Source organism: Phasianus colchicus, chromosome 1 (genome assembly GCF_987193195.1).
Source record: "Phasianus colchicus chromosome 1, bPhaCol1.hap1.1, whole genome shotgun sequence".
Taxonomy (NCBI): Eukaryota; Metazoa; Chordata; class Aves; order Galliformes; family Phasianidae; genus Phasianus; species Phasianus colchicus.
The window spans coordinates 113,047,810-113,067,212 of record NC_143436.1 but is presented as its reverse complement, the minus strand read 5'-3'; the positions used below and the strand labels follow the sequence as shown (position 1 = coordinate 113,067,212).

The window sequence follows — 19,403 nt, the reverse complement described above, 5'->3', positions numbered from 1 at the left end:
GAAGGGCAGTGAAGCTGTAAAGGATCTGTAGCACAAGTCTTAAGGGGAATGGCTGAGGGAGTTCAGTCTGGAGAAAAGGAGGCTCAGGGGAGACTTTCTTGCACTCCACAACCACCTGAAAGAGGCTGTGGCGAGGTGGGGATCAGCCTCTTCTCCCACATAACAGTGATAGGATGAGAGGGAATGGCCTCAAATTGTGCCTGGGGAGGTTCAGATTGGATGTTAAAAACCACTTCTTCTCAGAAAGAGCAGTGAGGCAGTGGCACAGGCTGCCCAGGGAGGTGGTGGAGTCACCATCCCTGGAGGTGTTCAAGAGCCGTGTGAATGTGGCACTGAGGGACTGGGCAGTGGGCATGGCGGGGGTGGGCTGGTGCTTGGACTACAGGGTCCTTCCAACCTTAATGATTCTATGACTCTATATTTCTTGAAGGAGCAAGGAAATGGGAATGGCTCCTTTCCAATTTCCTTACAAGAGAAAGGAAAAAATAATAGTACAAACAAAACACAATAAAGACAACAACAACAACAAAACAACAATGATATCACTAGAGTTTTCTAAGTGAAAGCGATACAGAGAAAACACCATTTGGCTTCCTTACATTTTACGGCAAATTCTGCATGTTTGCATTTGCAATTAGCTCACGGTGCAGCTGGGTGGAGATAACGCGCTTCTCCTGCTGGTGGCGGCCAGCTGCAGGCAAACTCTGCCGCACGCTGACGGGTAGGGATGCGCAAAGCAGAGGATGCCACGGGGCTCTCCACGGCGGCGGATAGAATAAAGCCCTCCAGCAGGAGACGAGGTTGCCATGGGAGCTCGGGTGCTTCCAATGCAATCCGAGTACAAACGATGCTCTGCCCTTGCAGCCGGTTGGATCTTTTCTCTGCCAATGCGGATGACTTGACTGACTTTAAGGAATTCCCCGTGTTTGTTCGAAAGGAGGACAGAAATTATTTCCTGCACGGATGTATCTATCTGTCTGTCTATCTATCTATTTATTTATTTGGGGGAGGGTTTCAGTGTCCTCTGTTAAGATAGTAAAAAATGGCTCAGCATTTGAGTTTACGCCCAAACGGCTTTCTAAACGTCCCTGCTCAGTGCAAGTCGGGGATGCACACAGAACTCACAGCGTCACCGCTGTCCAGAGCATTGCGCGGTGCGATGCGGTACGGGACAGTGCAGGATGGTGCGGGGAGGTGCGGAGCGGAGCGACTTTTCTGAGCCAATGCCGCCCCCTCGCGGGTTCGGCCGTCGTGGGGCCAGCGGGTGGTTCTTCCCAGGGCGGCGGAATTAAATAAATAAATAAATAAATAGATAAATAAATAAATAAATACAATTTAAAAATAATAATTATTTATTTGTTTGTTTATTTTTTAATCCCGGCTAGCCCTGATATCCAGAGACATCCAGATACCCAGAGGCTCATGCGTGCAGACGTAGCAGAAGCAGTGTTTTTCTTTTCTGTTCTTTGATGTATTTGTGTGTGTACTTACAGGTTTAAGTGTATGCACCTCCCACCACTGGGATCCGCCGGTGTCATAACAACTGCCAGCACAAACAGAGATCTCCTGTCAGAGGCAACCAGTGCAGGAGATCCTACTGCAGATCAGCTGCGGTATTTAATTAGAGGTCCGCCTAAACAGCCACTTTCTCCCTTCATTCTAACACCAGGCATCCACTGTCCTAACTAGCTTGCTCTCACCACGTGTGAGAGCTTTCCTATGACACCAAATTGTCACTGGTTTCAGCCACCAAACAGCCCTGTAGACCCTGTGCCTTCTGGAGCAATTTTACAATAAACAAATTGTCCTTTTGGTAGCAAGGCTGTAAGAAGGGAAGCAGTTTGGGGCTGAGATTTCAAACTCTGGATATTTTGTCAAAGGAACAAGGAAGATCGTGACTACGATAAAGATATTTTCGTGTTGCCTTATGCAATGTCCACGTTGCTCTGACTTTACTTGGAATCCCAGACATCTCTGAGATGCTGAGCTCGGGCCTTAGGCTCTCACCTGAAGAGCAGGTGGATTATCATAGAGTCACAGAAAGGTTTATGTTGGAAGGGATCTCAAAGCCCATCCAGCCTCAACCTCCAGCTGTGAGCAGGACTGCCTGCCCCTCACCAGATCAGGCTGCCCAGGGCCCCATCCAACCTGGCCTTGAGCACATCCAAGGAATGGAACATTTTACGTGTACATTTTACATTTTCCTGATTGACCTGGGCAAAGATAAGCCATTCCCACTGTCTTGGAATCTAGATTAAACACAAACTTTACTCAGCCATTACTTATGTACAAGTTGGATGTGCACATTCCAACAGCTGGCAGAGCTGCCCATTTCTCTGCAGACATCTGATTAATCCCCTTTCTCAGCTGGTTCCTCTTTCTTTCATCTGTCTGTCAGAGTAATGGCAAAGCAAAGACTGTGCAATAGAAGGACAAGTACTATGAAATGCCTCCAGTGATGATGCTACAGTCCACAACTTTTTCCCTATCTTTTCCAGTGATCAGTTACTATGCACAGTACCCAGCCTGAACCAGTGATCCTGAAACCACCAGTTTATAGCAGAAATTTCCCTAGTGCTCCTGCACACACTCTCCTTTGCTATTGAACCCTGAGAATGGAAACAACATGGTCTTCGCTCACTTACTGCCAAAGGTTCATGGCAACCGAAGTCAGTAGAGCCACATGTTTGATCAAATGAGCCTCTGAGGACATCTCCTGCACATGAGTCACACCTCAGTTTGGGTGACCCCCTGCTAGGGCTGCATTAAGAGAATTTGCAGTGCCCTTCACAGAAGGCATTCTCTAGGGCTCTTCATAATGAATCCTTCTGTGCCATGTTTGGGTTTGATCCCAGTGTGCTCTCATCGGCCACTGATGATTCAATCAAACTTTCCCTGGAAATCTAATGCTGCAGCTTCTGAGGCTTCATCTTAAGAGCAAATCTGAAGAGCAATGGGACTCAGCTTTCCAGTGCAAGCTCCCAGTATGTTGCTGGAGTTGGACAGTGCAACATGGCAGGATGACAGTAAACAAATGTGTGTTAGCATGAAAGGTCTGGAAGATACAGCCATGGCATTAAAAGGAATTTTGAACATTTTACACTGTATTATTTTTCCCCTGGAATAAATTTAGCCCAAATGTAATGTAGGAAGGGTAGGAAGGCACCACAGAAATAGCTCCAGTGTAAACAAACTCTCAACTGCCAGTGCTGAAAAAGCTCCACAAGTGTGGAGATTCTTCTCAGAGATTTTATTGCTTAGCACAGGCAATAAGGATTTATTTCGTTGTCTTCATTGCTAGATATAATAGCCAAATAGAGATATGAAAGACCCAAGCTGACACTCTGGCTGAAATCTATTGCTCTACCTAAGCACTGCATAACAAGTCGTGGCTAAACAAGAAATCACCAGTGTGGCTATAAATTATGTATTTGCATAAATAAATAAACAGGCAGCCTTATGCATTCAGCTTTCCCATTGCTATACGTGGTTTCCCTGAGATGCTTTTTGGGGCATCTGACTATAGCTTCTTAAGCCCCCAAATCTTCAGTGACATCAGGACTGCCAGTTTTTCAACAGGTTGAAAAGCACCAACATTTTGTTTTGCTGAGTCCGGAGAAAATCTATGTGCATTTGAGCACTTTAGAGAATTGGATCCAAACTACACATATGGGGAAAGATTTTTGATGAAATATAGAAGGGATGGCTTGGACATCGATGATCATAAAATAACTCAATATCCTCCTTTACAAAGACAGGAAGACTCACTACTGTGTTCTGGGTGCTGCCCAATCTTGCCCTGCAAAATGAACCCCCACCCCCCCTCCCCCTCCCTCCTTCTGCAGCTTTACTATAATATGGTTAAAAAGCTCCTGCTTTTCAGCCCACTGTGGAAGTAATTACTGCTATATATTCTCATTTGCAGCATTCTTTGGTGTCTTTGGGGAACAAAAGATAGCAAGTGCACACAGAATATGATGATTATCCATAGATTTCATATTTTCTGGATGAACGAACGGAACAGCAGGATACTAGTTATTGCTATATGAACCTTTACATTCTGTTTGCTGTATCCCTGTGCTGGTTTTGATTGATTTCCTTTTCTGCTGTTGCTTGATGCAATGGACAGTGTCGACTCTGACACTCTGTAACTTCTCAGTGCATTGGCTCCGGCATGCCTCTCTTCATTTCAAGGAGGAAAAGCAAAGTTAAGGGCATCTGCACTAGTGACTGGCTCCTTCAAGTTTTGCTCTGAGTACTCGAGAGTTTATTTAATGTAGGCCTGTAACCATCTCCTTGCCTTGGAAATGGCCCTTGGCCACAATTTATGAAAGTGCTAGGACCTGTACTTTAAGTGGAAATGAAGAACAGCAGGAGAGAAATGGAGGCTTGTAAGATCACTAAGAGAAACACATTATAGCAAACAAATGCAAGATGGCAGATCTGGGTCCAGTTCATAGGTACTTTCCGTACTGGAGCTGCAGGACCACATACAAATATTTCAGTTCCACTTTACTGCAATCACCTGCAAGTTTTCTAATGTCCTGAGATATTTTCCTCTACTCTCTGCAAAGCACACCAACACAGGTTGTAGTCAATAATAAATTCTCAAGAAGACAGGGCTTGGTTGCCCATCATACACTCTCAATCTGAATATTTTGTCCCTGCTGCCTCATATCTACCTCAGTCCAGGACATAGCCAACACTTTCTGCCTACAGCTCTTCGTCATTTTCTGATGACAGAGCATTCAATATCCAGCCATCAAAAAAAAACAAAAGAAAGCATCAGATTCTCAACTTTATCACATCCCGTCTTCCTGATGAACCCCTTCAGTGCCAGCCATTTGATTTACAGACTACTTCATGCCTCTTTGCCAGCATGCTGTATAGACACTAGCTGATTTTTTAAAAGCCAAGCAGGTCTTCTCCTAACACAGATAGGATGTCTCTCCTTGTTCCTTCTTATTTTAGCAAAGAAACTGACTAAATTACCAATTCTGTCAGACTCAGTTTTCCCTTGACTTGGTTTATTTTTCCTGTTTCCAACCACATACCCAACCCAGATGCAGTCTGCTGCTGGTGGAAGGAAGTCAGGTGCTTTTTTACAGCATACATTGGCTTCTCCTTCCAGACCATCCTGTCAGGCAGATTTAGGTAAGATATACCAAAGAGAAAACTATTATCAGAAGCAGTATTTTATTGAACACTGCATTCAGTTTTGACATAGACATTTGGGCTTTGAACAAAGGCAGTCAGACATTTAGGTTGTTTTTTTGTTTTGGTTGTTGTTTTTTGGTGTTTGTTTGTTTGTATCTTTATACCTTTACTCCTTTTTTTTATTAATCCAAGTAATGCATGTGAAATAACAGTTAAGAATGTAATTTCATGCCTAGTTAAGCTTGAAAATATTGGTGATATCCATTGAAGTACTATTAGTGAACACTGATCCAATTCATGGAATTCAAACATTTTTAGTTCAGCAATTCATTAGCAACAGTTAGCACAAAGCATGTGAGAGTTCAGGCATTCTTCATTAAAGCGATCAGTTAACTTCCTGTATAGCCTACCAAGCAAGTCATCTCTGACAGCATGGGTAGGGAGTGGTCCAAATGTAGGCACAGAACAGAAGAGCTGAGGAGGAGAGAGCATACATAAGAACCTGTATTAATTAGAGCATTGCTACACAGCTGTCACTCACTGATGAGAACAACTTAGAATCACAGTCTCATAGAATCATTAAAATTGGAAAAGACCTCTAAAACCATCAGGTCCAGCTATCAGCCCATCACACCATGCCCACTGCCCACGTCCCTCAGTGCCACATCCACACAGCTCTTGAACATCTCCAGGGACAGTGACTCCACCACCTCCCTGGGCAGCCTGTGCCACTGCCTCACCACTCCTAAGAAGAAATTTTTCTTAACATCCAATCTGAACCTCCCCTGGTGCAACTTAAGGCCATTACCTTAATTCTAATCCAGGTCATCCTGGGCATGTCCCTCCCTGCCCTTTTCTTCATGTTTGGCTTTCACAAGCCATGAAGTAACCCCAAAGACATCCTGAAGATTAAAAGTGTGGAGACTGAATGCAGACACCTGGTTGCAGCTTGACCTTCAGCAGATGCATCTCCCCAAGCTCACAGTCCAGTTTTCATGCCCCATTGCTGAAGTTAGGAATATCACAGGACTCAGCATTTTTTCAATCAACAGTACGTTGGCTTAGTATAGCCTAGTATATCTACCTGGCCACTGTGCAATGAAGTCGTTTTGAAGTATATATTAGAAAAATGCCCACTTTTAATTTTTATACCTTACAAGAGAATCACAGAATCATAGAATCGTAACCCTGAATAGGACTCTTCACACAAAACAAACATTACCAAAAACCTTAAAACTGAGGTTAGACCAGATAAGGTAATAGCACACACTAAATACAGAAATCTGAGAAAAATTTCTCTGTTCCCTCCCCAGGGGAGCCACTAACCTCTGGAAGCCCTGAAAGCTAAACAAGCAGAAGTGACCAACCAACTCCTATTGCCTGACTGCAATCCTTTCTCCAGACCGCTCTGCATCCCATTGCTTCCCTCCACTCAATTCTCACATTGTGCCCTGGGCTACTCAGCTCTGCAGCAGCTGGAGCTTGACCATACCTGTTCCCCTGCATGCCTAAATCCATGCATTTCCCTTGATGAGCACCTCTGCCCAAGATTAGCATGGTTAATGGTGTCATACATACTACCGGAGTATCAGTGGGAGGATACAGATATAATGATATCAATCTAAAGTATCCCCAGACATTCTCTATCAGTATTAAACATGCTTCATTCACAGTGTTCTTCTAGAGCATTCTAAAGTGGTAAAATAATGTCCAATGCAGAAGAAGCTGTTTTAAATATATATATGTATATATATATATATATGTGGGAATTAAATATTCAATTAAGATTGACTGGAGCTGAGTCAGTGATACTGGAGGTTGTTCAGGCCCAGTACTTGAGAGAATGTTCAGATTCAGGGCATTGCTGGCCAAACTTTAGTTGGGATGCTGGACAAAGAATACCATCTGTGTTGCTTTTGCCATCTCTAAGGAGGTTTTCCAGGAGGTTCCTCAGAATCACAAGTTTACAGAGATTGTTGAAGAGAAGAAAAAAAAAATCACTGAATTTTTAAAAGTTATAAAAGCTTGCATAGTCTTTGTAGTATCAGAAATTGTTATATCTTTTGAAAGAGGTGATGGCATTTTATCTTTCATTATAGTTTGTTCAGTTCTAATTCTGTGCAGGAGCTCACTTGGGAAAGGAGTTCGAGTACATAACAGTACACATTATTAAAAAAAACAAAAAAAAACAACAAAAAAAAACACCCACAAGCCCTTCTGTCCATTAATGTCTGAAATCCTAATTTGAGTTTAAAGATCATCAGTGCTGTTAAAGATCTGGTACAACTTTGGAGTTTTGCTTTTCAGGCAGGCAGCCAACTGTGAAGGAAGATTTACAGAATGATTTCTGAAGCTTTCAGAGAATTACACTTTGTATCCTGAACACTTAAAAATGGCAGGTAGTAAAGTGTATTCCAGCAGCAGAGAGTGGTAGAATTTTTAAAAGCCTCACTGTACAGTTCTTTATCCATCAGCCAAGGGGCCATGTGCTCCCACACTGGAGCATGTCTTTCACAGCTGAGAAGTGGCCCATTGGGAAAGCAAGTGCCTTAACTTTTCCAGACAGCTGATGAGGTGTGGCATGGAACCCAACAGCTGTCCACTCAGCAGCTGGATACTGTGGAATGTAGTTCCCCAAAACCCAACTTGTCTGCTTCCCTTCATGGGACAGAGGCAGAGTATGCAGAGCATCTCACAGACTGCCCTTCCATATGGGTCAGAGCCCTCCTTGTCCTGTGTTTAATAATTCATCCCTAAGGTCACTTTAAGGAGTCTGCTCAGCAGAAGCAGGAACAGCATAATCTGTCTCTGTTCCAGTCTGTGAACACACACGCTAACAAAAAGCATCAACCAAACAAAGCACCTGAAGTCAGTCTGACAAAAAGTGAGGGTAAGAAAAAAGGGAGAGAAGGCCAAAAGCACTGGTGCCAGCAGCATCACGGTGAGTGTGTTGCACGTGTTGCACGTAGTCTCTGGGAAGGTCAAATGTCCAGGATGGAAGGAAAGGTTGCTGAGGTGGAACAACAACCCCTTTTCCCTGTTGAAGTCCATTACACATGACAAACAGGCAACGTAAACTAGAAGGAAGCTCCAATGCAGAAAGGTAGGATCAGAGAAGCACCAAGGCTGAGAAAACGGTTTAGCATGTTGTTTTTCAATTTTGTTTCTCAGACAGAATTCTCCCACAGAATCACAAAGTGTTTGAGGCTGGAAGGGACCTCTGGAGACCATCTGATCTCACCTCTGCTCAAGCAAGGATACCTGGAGCAAGTGGTCTAGGAACACGTCCAGGTGACTTTTGAAGAACTTCAAGGAGGGAAACACCACAATCTATTTCACTGGTTAGTCACTCACACAAAAAAAGTGTTTCCTTATTTTCCCATGGAGCCTCTTGTGTTTCAGTTTGTGCCCACTGCCTCTTGTCATAGCAGTGGTCACTACTGATTTCACCTTTTCAACATCACTGTTTCAGATAATTGTACTAACTGACAAGATTCCTTCAGCTTCTCCAGGCTGAGCAGTTTCAACTTTTTCAGCCTTTCCATATCAGAGAAGTCACTGAATCATCAAATGGCGTGGGTGGGAAGGGACCATCAAGATATGGCATGGCTGACCACCAACAAAATGCAAGAAACAGAATGGAGACTAATAGGTCAAGGACCAGGACAAGGAGCAAAAGAAGCGGTGAGTGACAACCCATTATTCAGGGTAACTATTATCACTGTTTTGGCTTAGATACCTTCCGGGCTGTTAATCAGTAACTAGGGTCTACCACTACAATTTTTATTCATATTCTGGGAACACGAATGTTATTTTTCTTAGCTTGTGAGGTATTTATCATCCACTATTCAAAGTTTGTTACAGGGAGTATCTATAGCCCTTGATATTAATTCTGTAGGTTAAGCTGAACCAGCTTATAGTTTTATTTTTGAATGTCTACATATAAGTCACCAGTGCCTCATTTGAGATAGTGGCTGTCATACAAGCACATACTCTTTTATTTCTCTTTCCAGATATAACCGAAATTGTAATTTCCCCCAGGAAAGACTGTAATGCTGGCTAAATCTTTATAGAGACAACCTCTTTCTTGTATGTTTTACACTAGTAGTCTGTCACATACCTGCTCATTCCCATATTTTCAAAATGTCTTAGTTGCATGCCACTTAAGCCAAGGAGATGAACATCATTATTTGAATTAATAACTTCTGTGGAAGATCAGCAACATGCTCTGCTGCTGCTGAGACCTGAAACCTCAGAAAACTCATTCCACTTGCATAAATCTTAGCATTGAATGAATTTAGATAGAAACAAAGATGTAGTTCCATCTCTCACTCACTTTTCCAAGCAGCAGTTCTCCTAGGCATGTGTCACAGCCCAAACCATAAGCACTGGAGCACAGTGAGGTAGGGAACCAAGAGGCTGTAGTAGCTTCCTTCTCAGGGCTCTTGAGGCTTTAGGACAGGACCTCCTGGGCATCATAGGATCCAACCCACTGCAACAGCCCTTCCATGGGTACAGAAGGCCAGCATTATCCTCTACCCCAGCCCCGTGGCTTTCTATTCCCACAGGATCACATCCCATCTTGGCCTCCACCACCATAGCAGCGGTGGGAAGAAGCATGGGATGTGACAAGAGAGGCTCTGGCAGGATCTGCCCATCCAGGGTATGCAAGGGGCAGATAAGGGATGGGGAGGTAAATAAAAACAGTGCTGTAGTCAGTGTCCAGTTGGCGTGTGGGCCTGTTTTTGCTGCTGTCCCTGGGAGATAACTTGCTGTTTGCTTTCCCAGCTGTGTCTGTCCCTGTCTGGAAAGCAACACCTGTTTTATAGTACCTGTCTTATAATACCAACACAAAACAGTAAATGGGTGTTGAATAATGTATTTGCAAATACTGTATAAATATTTTATATGTCATTCAAACTGTGACATGGTTTGGAAAGAAAGAAGGAAAGCATTTATTACACTTGAATATAAGTGCTGCAGATTAATGTGAAAGGAGATCTGTATTTTTAATTGTCATGAAACATCTTGTTTCCAGAAGCTTGCTCCTGAGGGTGCCATACATTTTTATATAAATGATTATGCTTGGACAGAAATCATAATTGCATTACTGGAAACGCTGTATTTTTGTACCAGCTGCCTCAGGCTTGACTGTAGAGAAACAAGAATAAAGAAAGCAACCCATGAAAGCTCAGGATTTCTCTTCTAAGAGGCATGCCAGAAATCTGGGGTATTTTCCCAAAGTTACTACAACTGCTGGATTGTCCAGAGGGGCATATATCTGAGAGGCAGAGTAAGTACTGCCAATTCTTGTGACTCCACCAAAATTTCTGTGGTTTCTAGATTTTGTAATTAAACATTTAAAGCCAGTAATGCAGAAGAAACAATGGAATTGATGTTCTTCCCTTCCCTTCCCTTCCCTTCCCTTCCCTTCCCTTCCCTTCCCTTCCCTTCCCTTCCCTTCCCTTCCCTTCCCTTCCCTTCCCTTCCCTTCCCTTCCCTTCCCTTCCCTTCCTCTCCCTCCCCACCTGTCCCCCTTCCCCTTCCCCCTTCTCCTCCCTTCTCCTCCCCTTCCCTTCCCTACTATTTCTTTTCCTTTTTTTTTTTTTTCTTTTCTTTTCTTTTTTTTTTCTAACTGTCAGAAGTTTTAAGACCATTCCATGACTTTGCAATACCTGTCTGATGGTGTTTGGACAGATGCAGTCGACACTCCTGGAAACTGTGGGAAAGAAGCTTCACGTACCCAAATATTTGGGAGCACCTGATGCCCATGTGGATCCATTCTGCCACCTGCCCACATCTCTGGTCATCAGGCTTCACTCATCAATAGCTTTTGTGCTGGGCACAGCAGAGGTACCTCCACAGCAAAAACCTTTCCTTGTCCTGAGCTTCACCTTCAAGGGTAGCTGGAGAACGACTACAAAGTCACAAAGAGGTCCTTCCTCTCAGCTAGCAAATTGTCATAGAGTCTGGAGCACTGAGGCAAGGAGAACATCACATTCACAGTTTGCTGGGCCTCACAAATGCTCCCAACAATCCTTCCAGAGCACCAGCGGAGAAGAGGTATGAGTTAATGCAGACTCTCCATGAAAGGTGAGTTCTCTGTTCTCCTCCTCCCCAGCATGCAGACCAAATTCATTGCTTGGTGATGCTAAGCCTCTGGAATTAAACATGGCTGCAGATGCCTGAGAGATGAGCTATCTTTGTTTAATATCTCAGCATTTTATATCCCAATTTAAGGAGATGAAGCATGTCCAAAGATGCGTGAAAATGGAAAAATAACTGGGGAGAACTATTGTGTTTATAAATCTCAATGGCTGACATTACCATGATGTCTGGCTTTGTGGAAAGCCATTGGTTACCTCCAAATTGGGATTGTTCTTCTGACAGTAAATAAAAGCCCATGCCATAAACTGTGCATGCTGAATTATAAAAGGAAAAGTGCCACCTTATGGCAGTGCATCATTTAAATCATAGCTTTGAATCATCAGTTAGACATTAGGCCTGCCTGTGCAATACCTAAGATATTGTGTTTGCTACAGAAAACAGGAAGGGTAAGGAAAAATACATTTTTCTTGCTTGCCTACTTTAACAATAGTATGTATTGCGGGAACATATTTGTGGGAATGAGAGAAAGGTTCAGCTAAATGCTGCATTAATTGCTTTAAGAAAGGTTTCACAGCTTCTAACAAAAATTCAGAAATAATAACTTTAAAAAAATGAAATTATCAGTTAATCCAGAATTTAACAGGTACACCAGGATTTTGATGTTTTCTACCTTCATGCCATGACAGCTTCAAGAGTAGACAGGAGAAAAGCATCTTTGCTACTTTCCTCTTCCTACTTTTTTTTTAGTAGGTGCTTAAAAATATCTGCCTGAATAGATTTCTGCTAGACAGCCAGAAAAAAAAAACATTAATTACCTAAAATTCTGTTTGTTAATGCATTGGTTTATTTATTATAGTCTTTTCCTTTTCTGAATCAGCATTTTCATTTGGCTTTGTCAGTTTCTGGTGTAACAGACTGTGGAACTCCTACAAGCACAAGCATTGTATATCCTATATTCCTTTTAATGTGCCTTTGAACCCAGAGGCTTTGTGTGCACAAAGGCACATGTGAATAACTTTTTTTTTTAATGCACTTGCAGCCTCTCTGCTACAGGAATCCAGGAATGAGAATGAGATTTTGGCTTCAGTTATCACTGTCAAGTGTTTACTAGATATAATCTTGTCTCGCAGTTTGACAGTTTGACAGCTGGCAACTATCAAAACTCAGGTAAAACTAGAAGCATGGAAGTTGGAGAGCTATTTGAACCATCCACATATTTCAAACTAAAAACCAGTCCTACCTGATTTATTTAGACAAACATCAATGAAGAATTGTCGAGAGAAAGAACAATAAAGGCAGCCAATCTTTGTTGGGGACAATAGCAGGAAGGAAAATAATAGTAAGCAGGAAAATACAATATACAAGAATATAACTATTTCTCTGTGAAATGTAGACAGACAGCATGTCTTCTTGGTAGACAGGCGAAGTTGGGTGAGATGGGTTTTGTGCAGTCACTCTCTCTTATTTGACGAGACAATAAGGGAGACTGTTGTTTATGGTTGTCCTAGAAATTAAGCAGCAATGCCTTTTCACATATGGGTTTGTTGAAACTCTTTAGTCCATTCATGTACTTTAGAAAGAAAACCATGCCAGAGATGTGAGATGTGAGGCAAGGTCATTGCAAAGTGCCAGAGAAGTAGTCAGCTGAATGACAATCCCCACACCAACCTGATGGCTGAATGGATCCAGGTCTGTAGAGGTTTTCCTGAGAGCCAGTGGCTCAGCCCCTGTGCAGTGGGGGAGGTGGGGAGGTTGTATGGCTGGGGAGGAAATCACACTTGTCTTTACACGTGGAAGTGGCTCCTGGACTCAAGCTGTTTGGTGAGGCTTGTCCTACTGCAGCCAGCCAAGAATGACAGAGAGACCACAAATCCATAGCTGCTCTCTGGTGCTTGGCCACTGCAAGCTCCCAAAATATCAAGCTGGGGCTGCTCTGCCTAGGCAGCCATTGCTTTTCAGACAATCTTAATGTCAACTCTACCTTTGTACTGACTGCTGGCTACTAACCAGCAGGATAACCAAATCTTTGGTATCTTGAAAATTTTCATAGAATCATATACTAGAATACCAGAACCACAGAATGGTTTGGGAGGGACCTCAAAGCCTATGCCGCCCCAACCCCTGCCATGGGCAGGGCTGCCCCCCACCAGCTCAGGCTGCCCAGGGCCCCATCCAACCTGGCCTTGAGCGCCTCCAGGGATGGGGCACCACAGCTTCTCTGGGCAGCTGTGCCCTCTAGGGAAAGAATTTCCCCAACATCCATCCCCAATCTCCCCTCTTTTAATTTAAAGCCATTCCCCCTCATCCTATCACTATCTACCCATGTAAAGAGTTGAATTCCCTCCTGTAAATTATCTCCCTTTAAATATTGGACAGTTGCAATAAGGGCTCTGAGGAGAACACTCTTCTCCAGGCTGAACAAGCCCAATCCCTCAGCCTGCCTTCATAGGAGAGGTGTTCCAGCCCTCTGAGTATCTTTATGAGCTTCCTCAGGACCTGCTCCAACATATCCTACTTGTGCTGGGGGCCCTACCAACCCTCACCCTGTACAACCAGGCTGCAGATGCCCTGTGCGTCCCTCCACAGGGCTGGCAATGCGGGGGCATCACAGTGTAGTCTCGCAGGCACCTTTTGTGCTCTTGGACCGCTGGAAAAGTGCATCTCAGCAGAGGAGAGGCCCGGGGCCCACTGAAAACTTCGTGCAGCCTCACCAGCCTGTAATAATCTGGGGTGCCCACCTTGGAGCTGCTTGTCTCATGTAATACAACGCTTTGGTGTGAAGACTACTTTTGCGTATCGTTTGCTCAATGCTTTAGTAAGCATATATCTTATGTAGTGCCCTCTGGATTTTGCCTTCTGACCTTTTTCAATTTTTCTATCTTGAACACAATAGAGAGATTAAAACGATCCTACAGCAATAAACAGCTTGGCATGTTTCCTCTTAGTGTGAAAATGCACTTTTTGAACTGCGGAATCATCACATATGTGAACTTTTATATCTGCCTGAACTTTTGACCCGCGGAACATTTTATCTGCAGGCACTGCAAGTTACATAGCAGTAAATCAGAGTCTCTTGAAAGGAGAATTTTACCTCCTCTGCAATTTGTCTGGCTTTCAAACATATTTATAAGGAGCTGACACCCAGTTACAAACCTTTTCCTGAGAAAATATTCATGTAATGATGGAACAGCTGCTGACAGGAGATTCATTCAGTAAAGACACAGAACAAGCAAAACTACAATAAATCTTGGGTTGTGAAACTCCTGTGTGTTTATGGGCTAGAATACTGGCATTAGTGTGAGCCACTCCCAGAAGATTCTGCTGCTTTTTTTCTGTGCCTGTTTGAACCACAACTCCATGAAAGACCTGGGTTTGTTTGCATTGTACTAGGAACTGTTTTCTAGTTCACACCTGAATCTCCCCAGGCTCTTTTTTTGTCTAAGGTGTGCTGATGACAGATCTCTTAGTGACTAATCTGATTGGAAATAATCCCATTTATTAAATATTCTTCTATCACAATTGTGCTAGACTTTCTATGCTGTTTTCCCCAGAAGAATAGCTTTTCATCTGTTATAACCTGTGATATCTATGGACTAAAACATGTAGATTATGTGCAGCGATGCGTGAGGTTTTTTGGTATACATGTTCAGCACTATGCAATAGTGGGAAAGTGACTATCCCTCTCTGCTCTGCCCTTTGAGGCCCCATCTGGAGTACTGTCTAGGACTAGGACCCCTAGCAGAAGAAAGACATGGTGCTGTTGGATTGGGTCAAGAGGAAGGCCATGAAGATGATCAAAGGTCTGAGTACCTCTCCTATGAAGACAGCTTGAGTGAACTGGGCTTGTTCAGCCTGGAGAACAGAAGGACCTGAGTAGACCTCACTGTGACTTTCTTGTCCTCAGAAAGAGCTTATAAAAGCAGCAGGGAGACTGACTTTTTTACATGGTCTGATAGTGACAGGACAAGGGGGAATGGCTTTAAACTAAAAGAGGGGAGATTTAGGTTAGATGTTAAGAAAAAATTCTTCATTGAGAGGGCGGTGAGGCGCTGGCACAGCTGCCCAAAGAAGCTGTGGTGCCCCATCCCTGGAGGCGCTCAAGGCCAGGTTGGATGGGGCCCTGGGCAGCCTGAGCTGGTGGGGGGCAGCCCTGCCCATGGCAGGGGTTGGGGTCAGTGGGCTTTGAGGCCTCATTCAGCCCAAACTATTTTACGATTTTATGATTTGATGACACATAGTCTTTGCTGCCCAAACCAGACATATGCCCTGGTACACACACACTGTGCTGCATGCCTGTGCTAAGGACAACGGCAACACATAGATAAAGCTGCCTCCTGCTACTGCTGTACATACATTCCACACAGCATTTGGCCTAAGTAAATCAACATCCTAGAGGCAAGCAGCTCCTATTTGAGAGCAGATCTCTTGTCCTCCCTGTCACCTCGACGCTACTAATTGAACTTTGATTGCTCTGCTGCCTGTATCCTATGCAGCTCCCTGAGGCCCTGAAGACTCATGCTGCTTGCTGTGTATAATTGAATGCTGCAGGGCATCAGCATGGCTGCATACCTGTTTATTAATCACAAAGGTTTATGCAGCCAGCCACTTCCAATCACCTTCTGGGGTGATCTTTTTTAAAGCTGGCAGAAACTAGTACTCTGAGAAGCTACATAAAGTCATGGTGTCAGTGAGTATCAGCATAGGATACACCCATGTTTTTAGGGTTTTGTTCTTAGACTGGAAGCATGTTGCCAGGATTACCTTGATCAGAGATTCATTTCAGGTTATTTTTTTCTACCTTTATTTCCTCTCCAATCTGTAGCCTTATCTAGACACCTTTTCTCTGAAGCAGTCAATAGGATTAATTGTTTACTAACTGACATAGTGCAAAGTAATTGATAATATTCTAGAGCACTTATCACCAGATAAGTGATAGTGACCATCATAAGTTCTGTTAAGGTCAAATACTTACACTAGAGGGCAATAATAATTACTAGAAATTTTTAGGAATTCAACCCATTTTTTTCACAACTGTCAGTTACAAAATCTGCTAATGTTATGCTTTGGCCTAATAATTTATTATCTGAATTAGGAAGAAAGTTAACTCTATCCCAGCCAAAACCAAGACAGAGTAATTTTGCCAGACTCAAAGGATGTGCTTTTCTCTAAGTCAGCCTTACAAATGGGTACGATGTTATTCACAGTATCTATTTTAACACCCCAAATTACTGTTTGGATAGATAACACTGTTTTAGGGTCTGGGATTCTCTATTTTGGTTTATTCAATTACAAAAATGTGATTCCTCAGATCGCTCTAGAAAGAGTGATGAATCTACAGGATAGCCTCCAGTCAAAAACTTGTTGAAAAAGCTGAAATGAGCCATTTTGTCCATCTCAGCTGCCTGACAGACATGGGGGAACATGTCAGTGTGTTGGATTTCTACCTGTCAGTGCTTAGGGATGAGTCTAGCTAAACCATGCCTGAGATCAATGCACAGGCCCAGGAGAAAGGGATATGATCTCCCAAATGCCTGCAATGACTTTGTTTCTTGTGAGAGGTACTGGGAGTTTATGTGTTCAGTGAATCACTCACTAATCTAGAAGGGACACAAAGCTGTCCACACGGCCTCAGCTGAGTAGTTCCTATACAGGATTTGCAGAGAACAGCCTTTATTTCTTTTTGGATGCCTTCTATTTGGTTCCACCTCCATTTTATCTGCTAGGGAGTGTGAGGACATGACCAATTTCTCTGACCTACTTTAACAGAAGTTTTTGATGTGTTTTGTTGTTGTCTCGAAGGCTAGAGTTCAGTGACTATAACTGGACTCATTATTCTGTCTGGTGCTTCCACCTACTCTCTACTCTCAGATCAGATTTTATTGTACTTCTCTGCTTTTTAACTGTCTCCACTAATGATCTCCACTGATCTCCCTATATCCCTGTAATGGCTGTTCTGCTTCTAACATCCTGCTCAAACTGCAGTCAGGCTTTGTGATCTCTAACCAATTCTGCTTCAAATGGACTGTCGCAGATTGTTGTTACATCTTATGCAACCTTTGATCTTATCTTGAATTATACCAGCAATCCATGAGCTGTATACAAGCCACTTTTCTACAGAGCTGGTAATTAGAGGAACACTTTCTCAGTATCAGCAAAAGTGCATTGTAAAACTGATGTATAAGAACAATCTGATAGTGTGATGGTGGTGAAGGGCGCACAAAAAACTTGATACCAGCTGTGACTCTGCAGAGTATAAGTCTGCTTCATGTGCCCTAACGAACATGAGCAAAGTTCAGCTCTTCACACGTAGTCATATCTGCTAGCTGGTGCATGCATTGGGTAATGCCAGCACTCTCCCCTCCAAAGGTCAGAAAGCATGCATGTGGTATCTGAAAAGCAAATATAGGCAATTCAGCAGTCTGAGCAGTGCCTGGACCCCAAAAGTAACACTAAGTATCCTAGAGGACTTCAGCTTGTTGAAATCATTTCAGAGAGCTTCTTTCGTTTGAAAGCAAACGAAGACACACACATATATACATGAAATTCTTATAACTACATTCAACAAATGCATTTTGTCTCAGAGTTATTAAATCTCTTTATAGACAAATAAGTTATAAAAATAAATTGGAGAGAAGGGAAAAGACTTCATGTCTGTCTTGACAGAACTAAGATAGATAATTAAAGACAAAGGCTAGTAAGTTAAACAGATTAAAAAGGAGTTACCAGCATTATTTTTTGAATCATGCCTACTAGCTTTAACTTGAATTGCTTCCATGTTTATTGTTAGCATGAGTCAGCTCTCTGAAACTCTATTTCTCTCCTGCCTTGTGTTAAAAATAAAGTTTATTTGTGGGATTTGCAAATTTTTAAAGGCATCAATAATGCTCAGTGATCTGGTTGTACAGCACCCACAAGATGTTTATCAAGAGGTTTTCTGAAATCTGTATGTGCCACTGTAATGGAATGTAACTAGTTATTAAATTCTAAAGATACCTAAAAAAGAAATAGTTGTTTTCTTTCAGAGAAGCTGGAATAGAAGATTCAGTCCTGGGAATGAAAAATGAGCTTATCACACTTTATATACTTCTTCCCAAGTACTGTATCTTCACTCTACTTACAGCCATGTGGAAGAACCACTTCTTTGTGAGACAGCTGTCTGGGAATATTGGAGTTCTTCTGATATATAGAGATTTTGGCTATGTGTCACCCAAAGATGCAGCCTATCCAGTGCTTATAACGTGTTGCTTGAATTTTCAAGATCTGTATCAGTTAACAATATTTGACAGTTTTAAAACTCACACAAAGAGAAGAATTTGGTGCTGTTAAAAATCAATAACAACCTTAATTAGATTGGACAACCACTCAGGAAGGCCACTTTTAACTTTTTTGATAAAGTAATTCAGTTTCCTGTCCAGATTATTTTATGACTGCTGGTGCCCCATGTGTGTAGGCATGTTGTATTATAAATTGAAATATGGTGTTGGAAATATTTTACAGAATGAAATTATTGATAGCATACTATCACTAAAAGAAAACATACATGTAACTCTTTGGTGGTTAAAACTACCTAAAATCTCTAATTCTAGTCCCCAGTTTTGAGGCAAAATATCTTTTGGTGAAGACTTTATCCAGTCAGTATGTAAGAGTTTACTTTGGGCAACAGTGAACTTCTTGATGACTTCTCCCTTAGGGCATAAGCCTCAACCAGCATTGTTACTCTATCCTCTCTGTCACAGAGCTGGACTTTTAAATTTAGATAAATGTTTTAAATATATTTGAGTAGGTTTCCTTGTGGACATTAAAGTTGACCTTTTGATCACGGCTTTAAGAAAATTCCTGATATCCAGTCACCTGTTCTCCCCATCCCTACCCAAATTTTCCAGCTTCGCAAACACAGCAGAGCCACATGAGTGATTCATTCTGCATCCAGCACAGCAGATGGGGCCAGCGACTCTGGAGCAGAGCAGAAGATGGAAAGCAGATGATTTGAGTACAGATCCATCCCTGAAGAGCAAAAACTCTGCCAATGGTGGGGACCAGCTTGAAGCCCCTCTCTTCCCACAGCCCCATTCCATCCCACAGTGCTGCATCCCACTGCCACTGCCTCGCACTTGGGATAGGCAGCACCTGGGAACAGA

General features: G+C 42.8%; 1 protein-coding gene across 1 annotated transcript; it reads left to right on the top strand.

Annotated features, from left to right (window-relative positions):
* The first annotated feature begins 727 nt into the window (after nt 1-727).
* On the top strand, nt 728-19,179 carry LOC149919959 (uncharacterized). Its single transcript, XM_090141848.1, has 5 exons — nt 728-965; nt 1,097-1,164; nt 11,111-11,250; nt 18,288-18,521; nt 19,047-19,179. Exons 1-5 carry the CDS (start codon nt 728-730, stop codon nt 19,177-19,179), a joined length of 813 nt encoding a protein of 270 aa, XP_089997974.1.
* The last annotated feature ends 224 nt before the right edge of the window (nt 19,180-19,403 follow it).

Excerpts from the sequence above, each read along its gene's own strand:
- LOC149919959 (XM_090141848.1), top strand. The coding sequence starts at position 728 with ATGCGCAAAGCAGAGGATGCCACGGGGCTCTCCACGGCGGCGGATAGA. Across the intron at positions 1,165-11,110 it reads GCATTGCGCGGTGCGATGCG|CAAATTGTCATAGAGTCTGG; the intron begins GTACGGGACAGT and ends CCTCTCAGCTAG. Across the intron at positions 18,522-19,046 it reads ACGTGTTGCTTGAATTTTCA|AGGTTTCCTTGTGGACATTA; the intron begins AGATCTGTATCA and ends ATATATTTGAGT.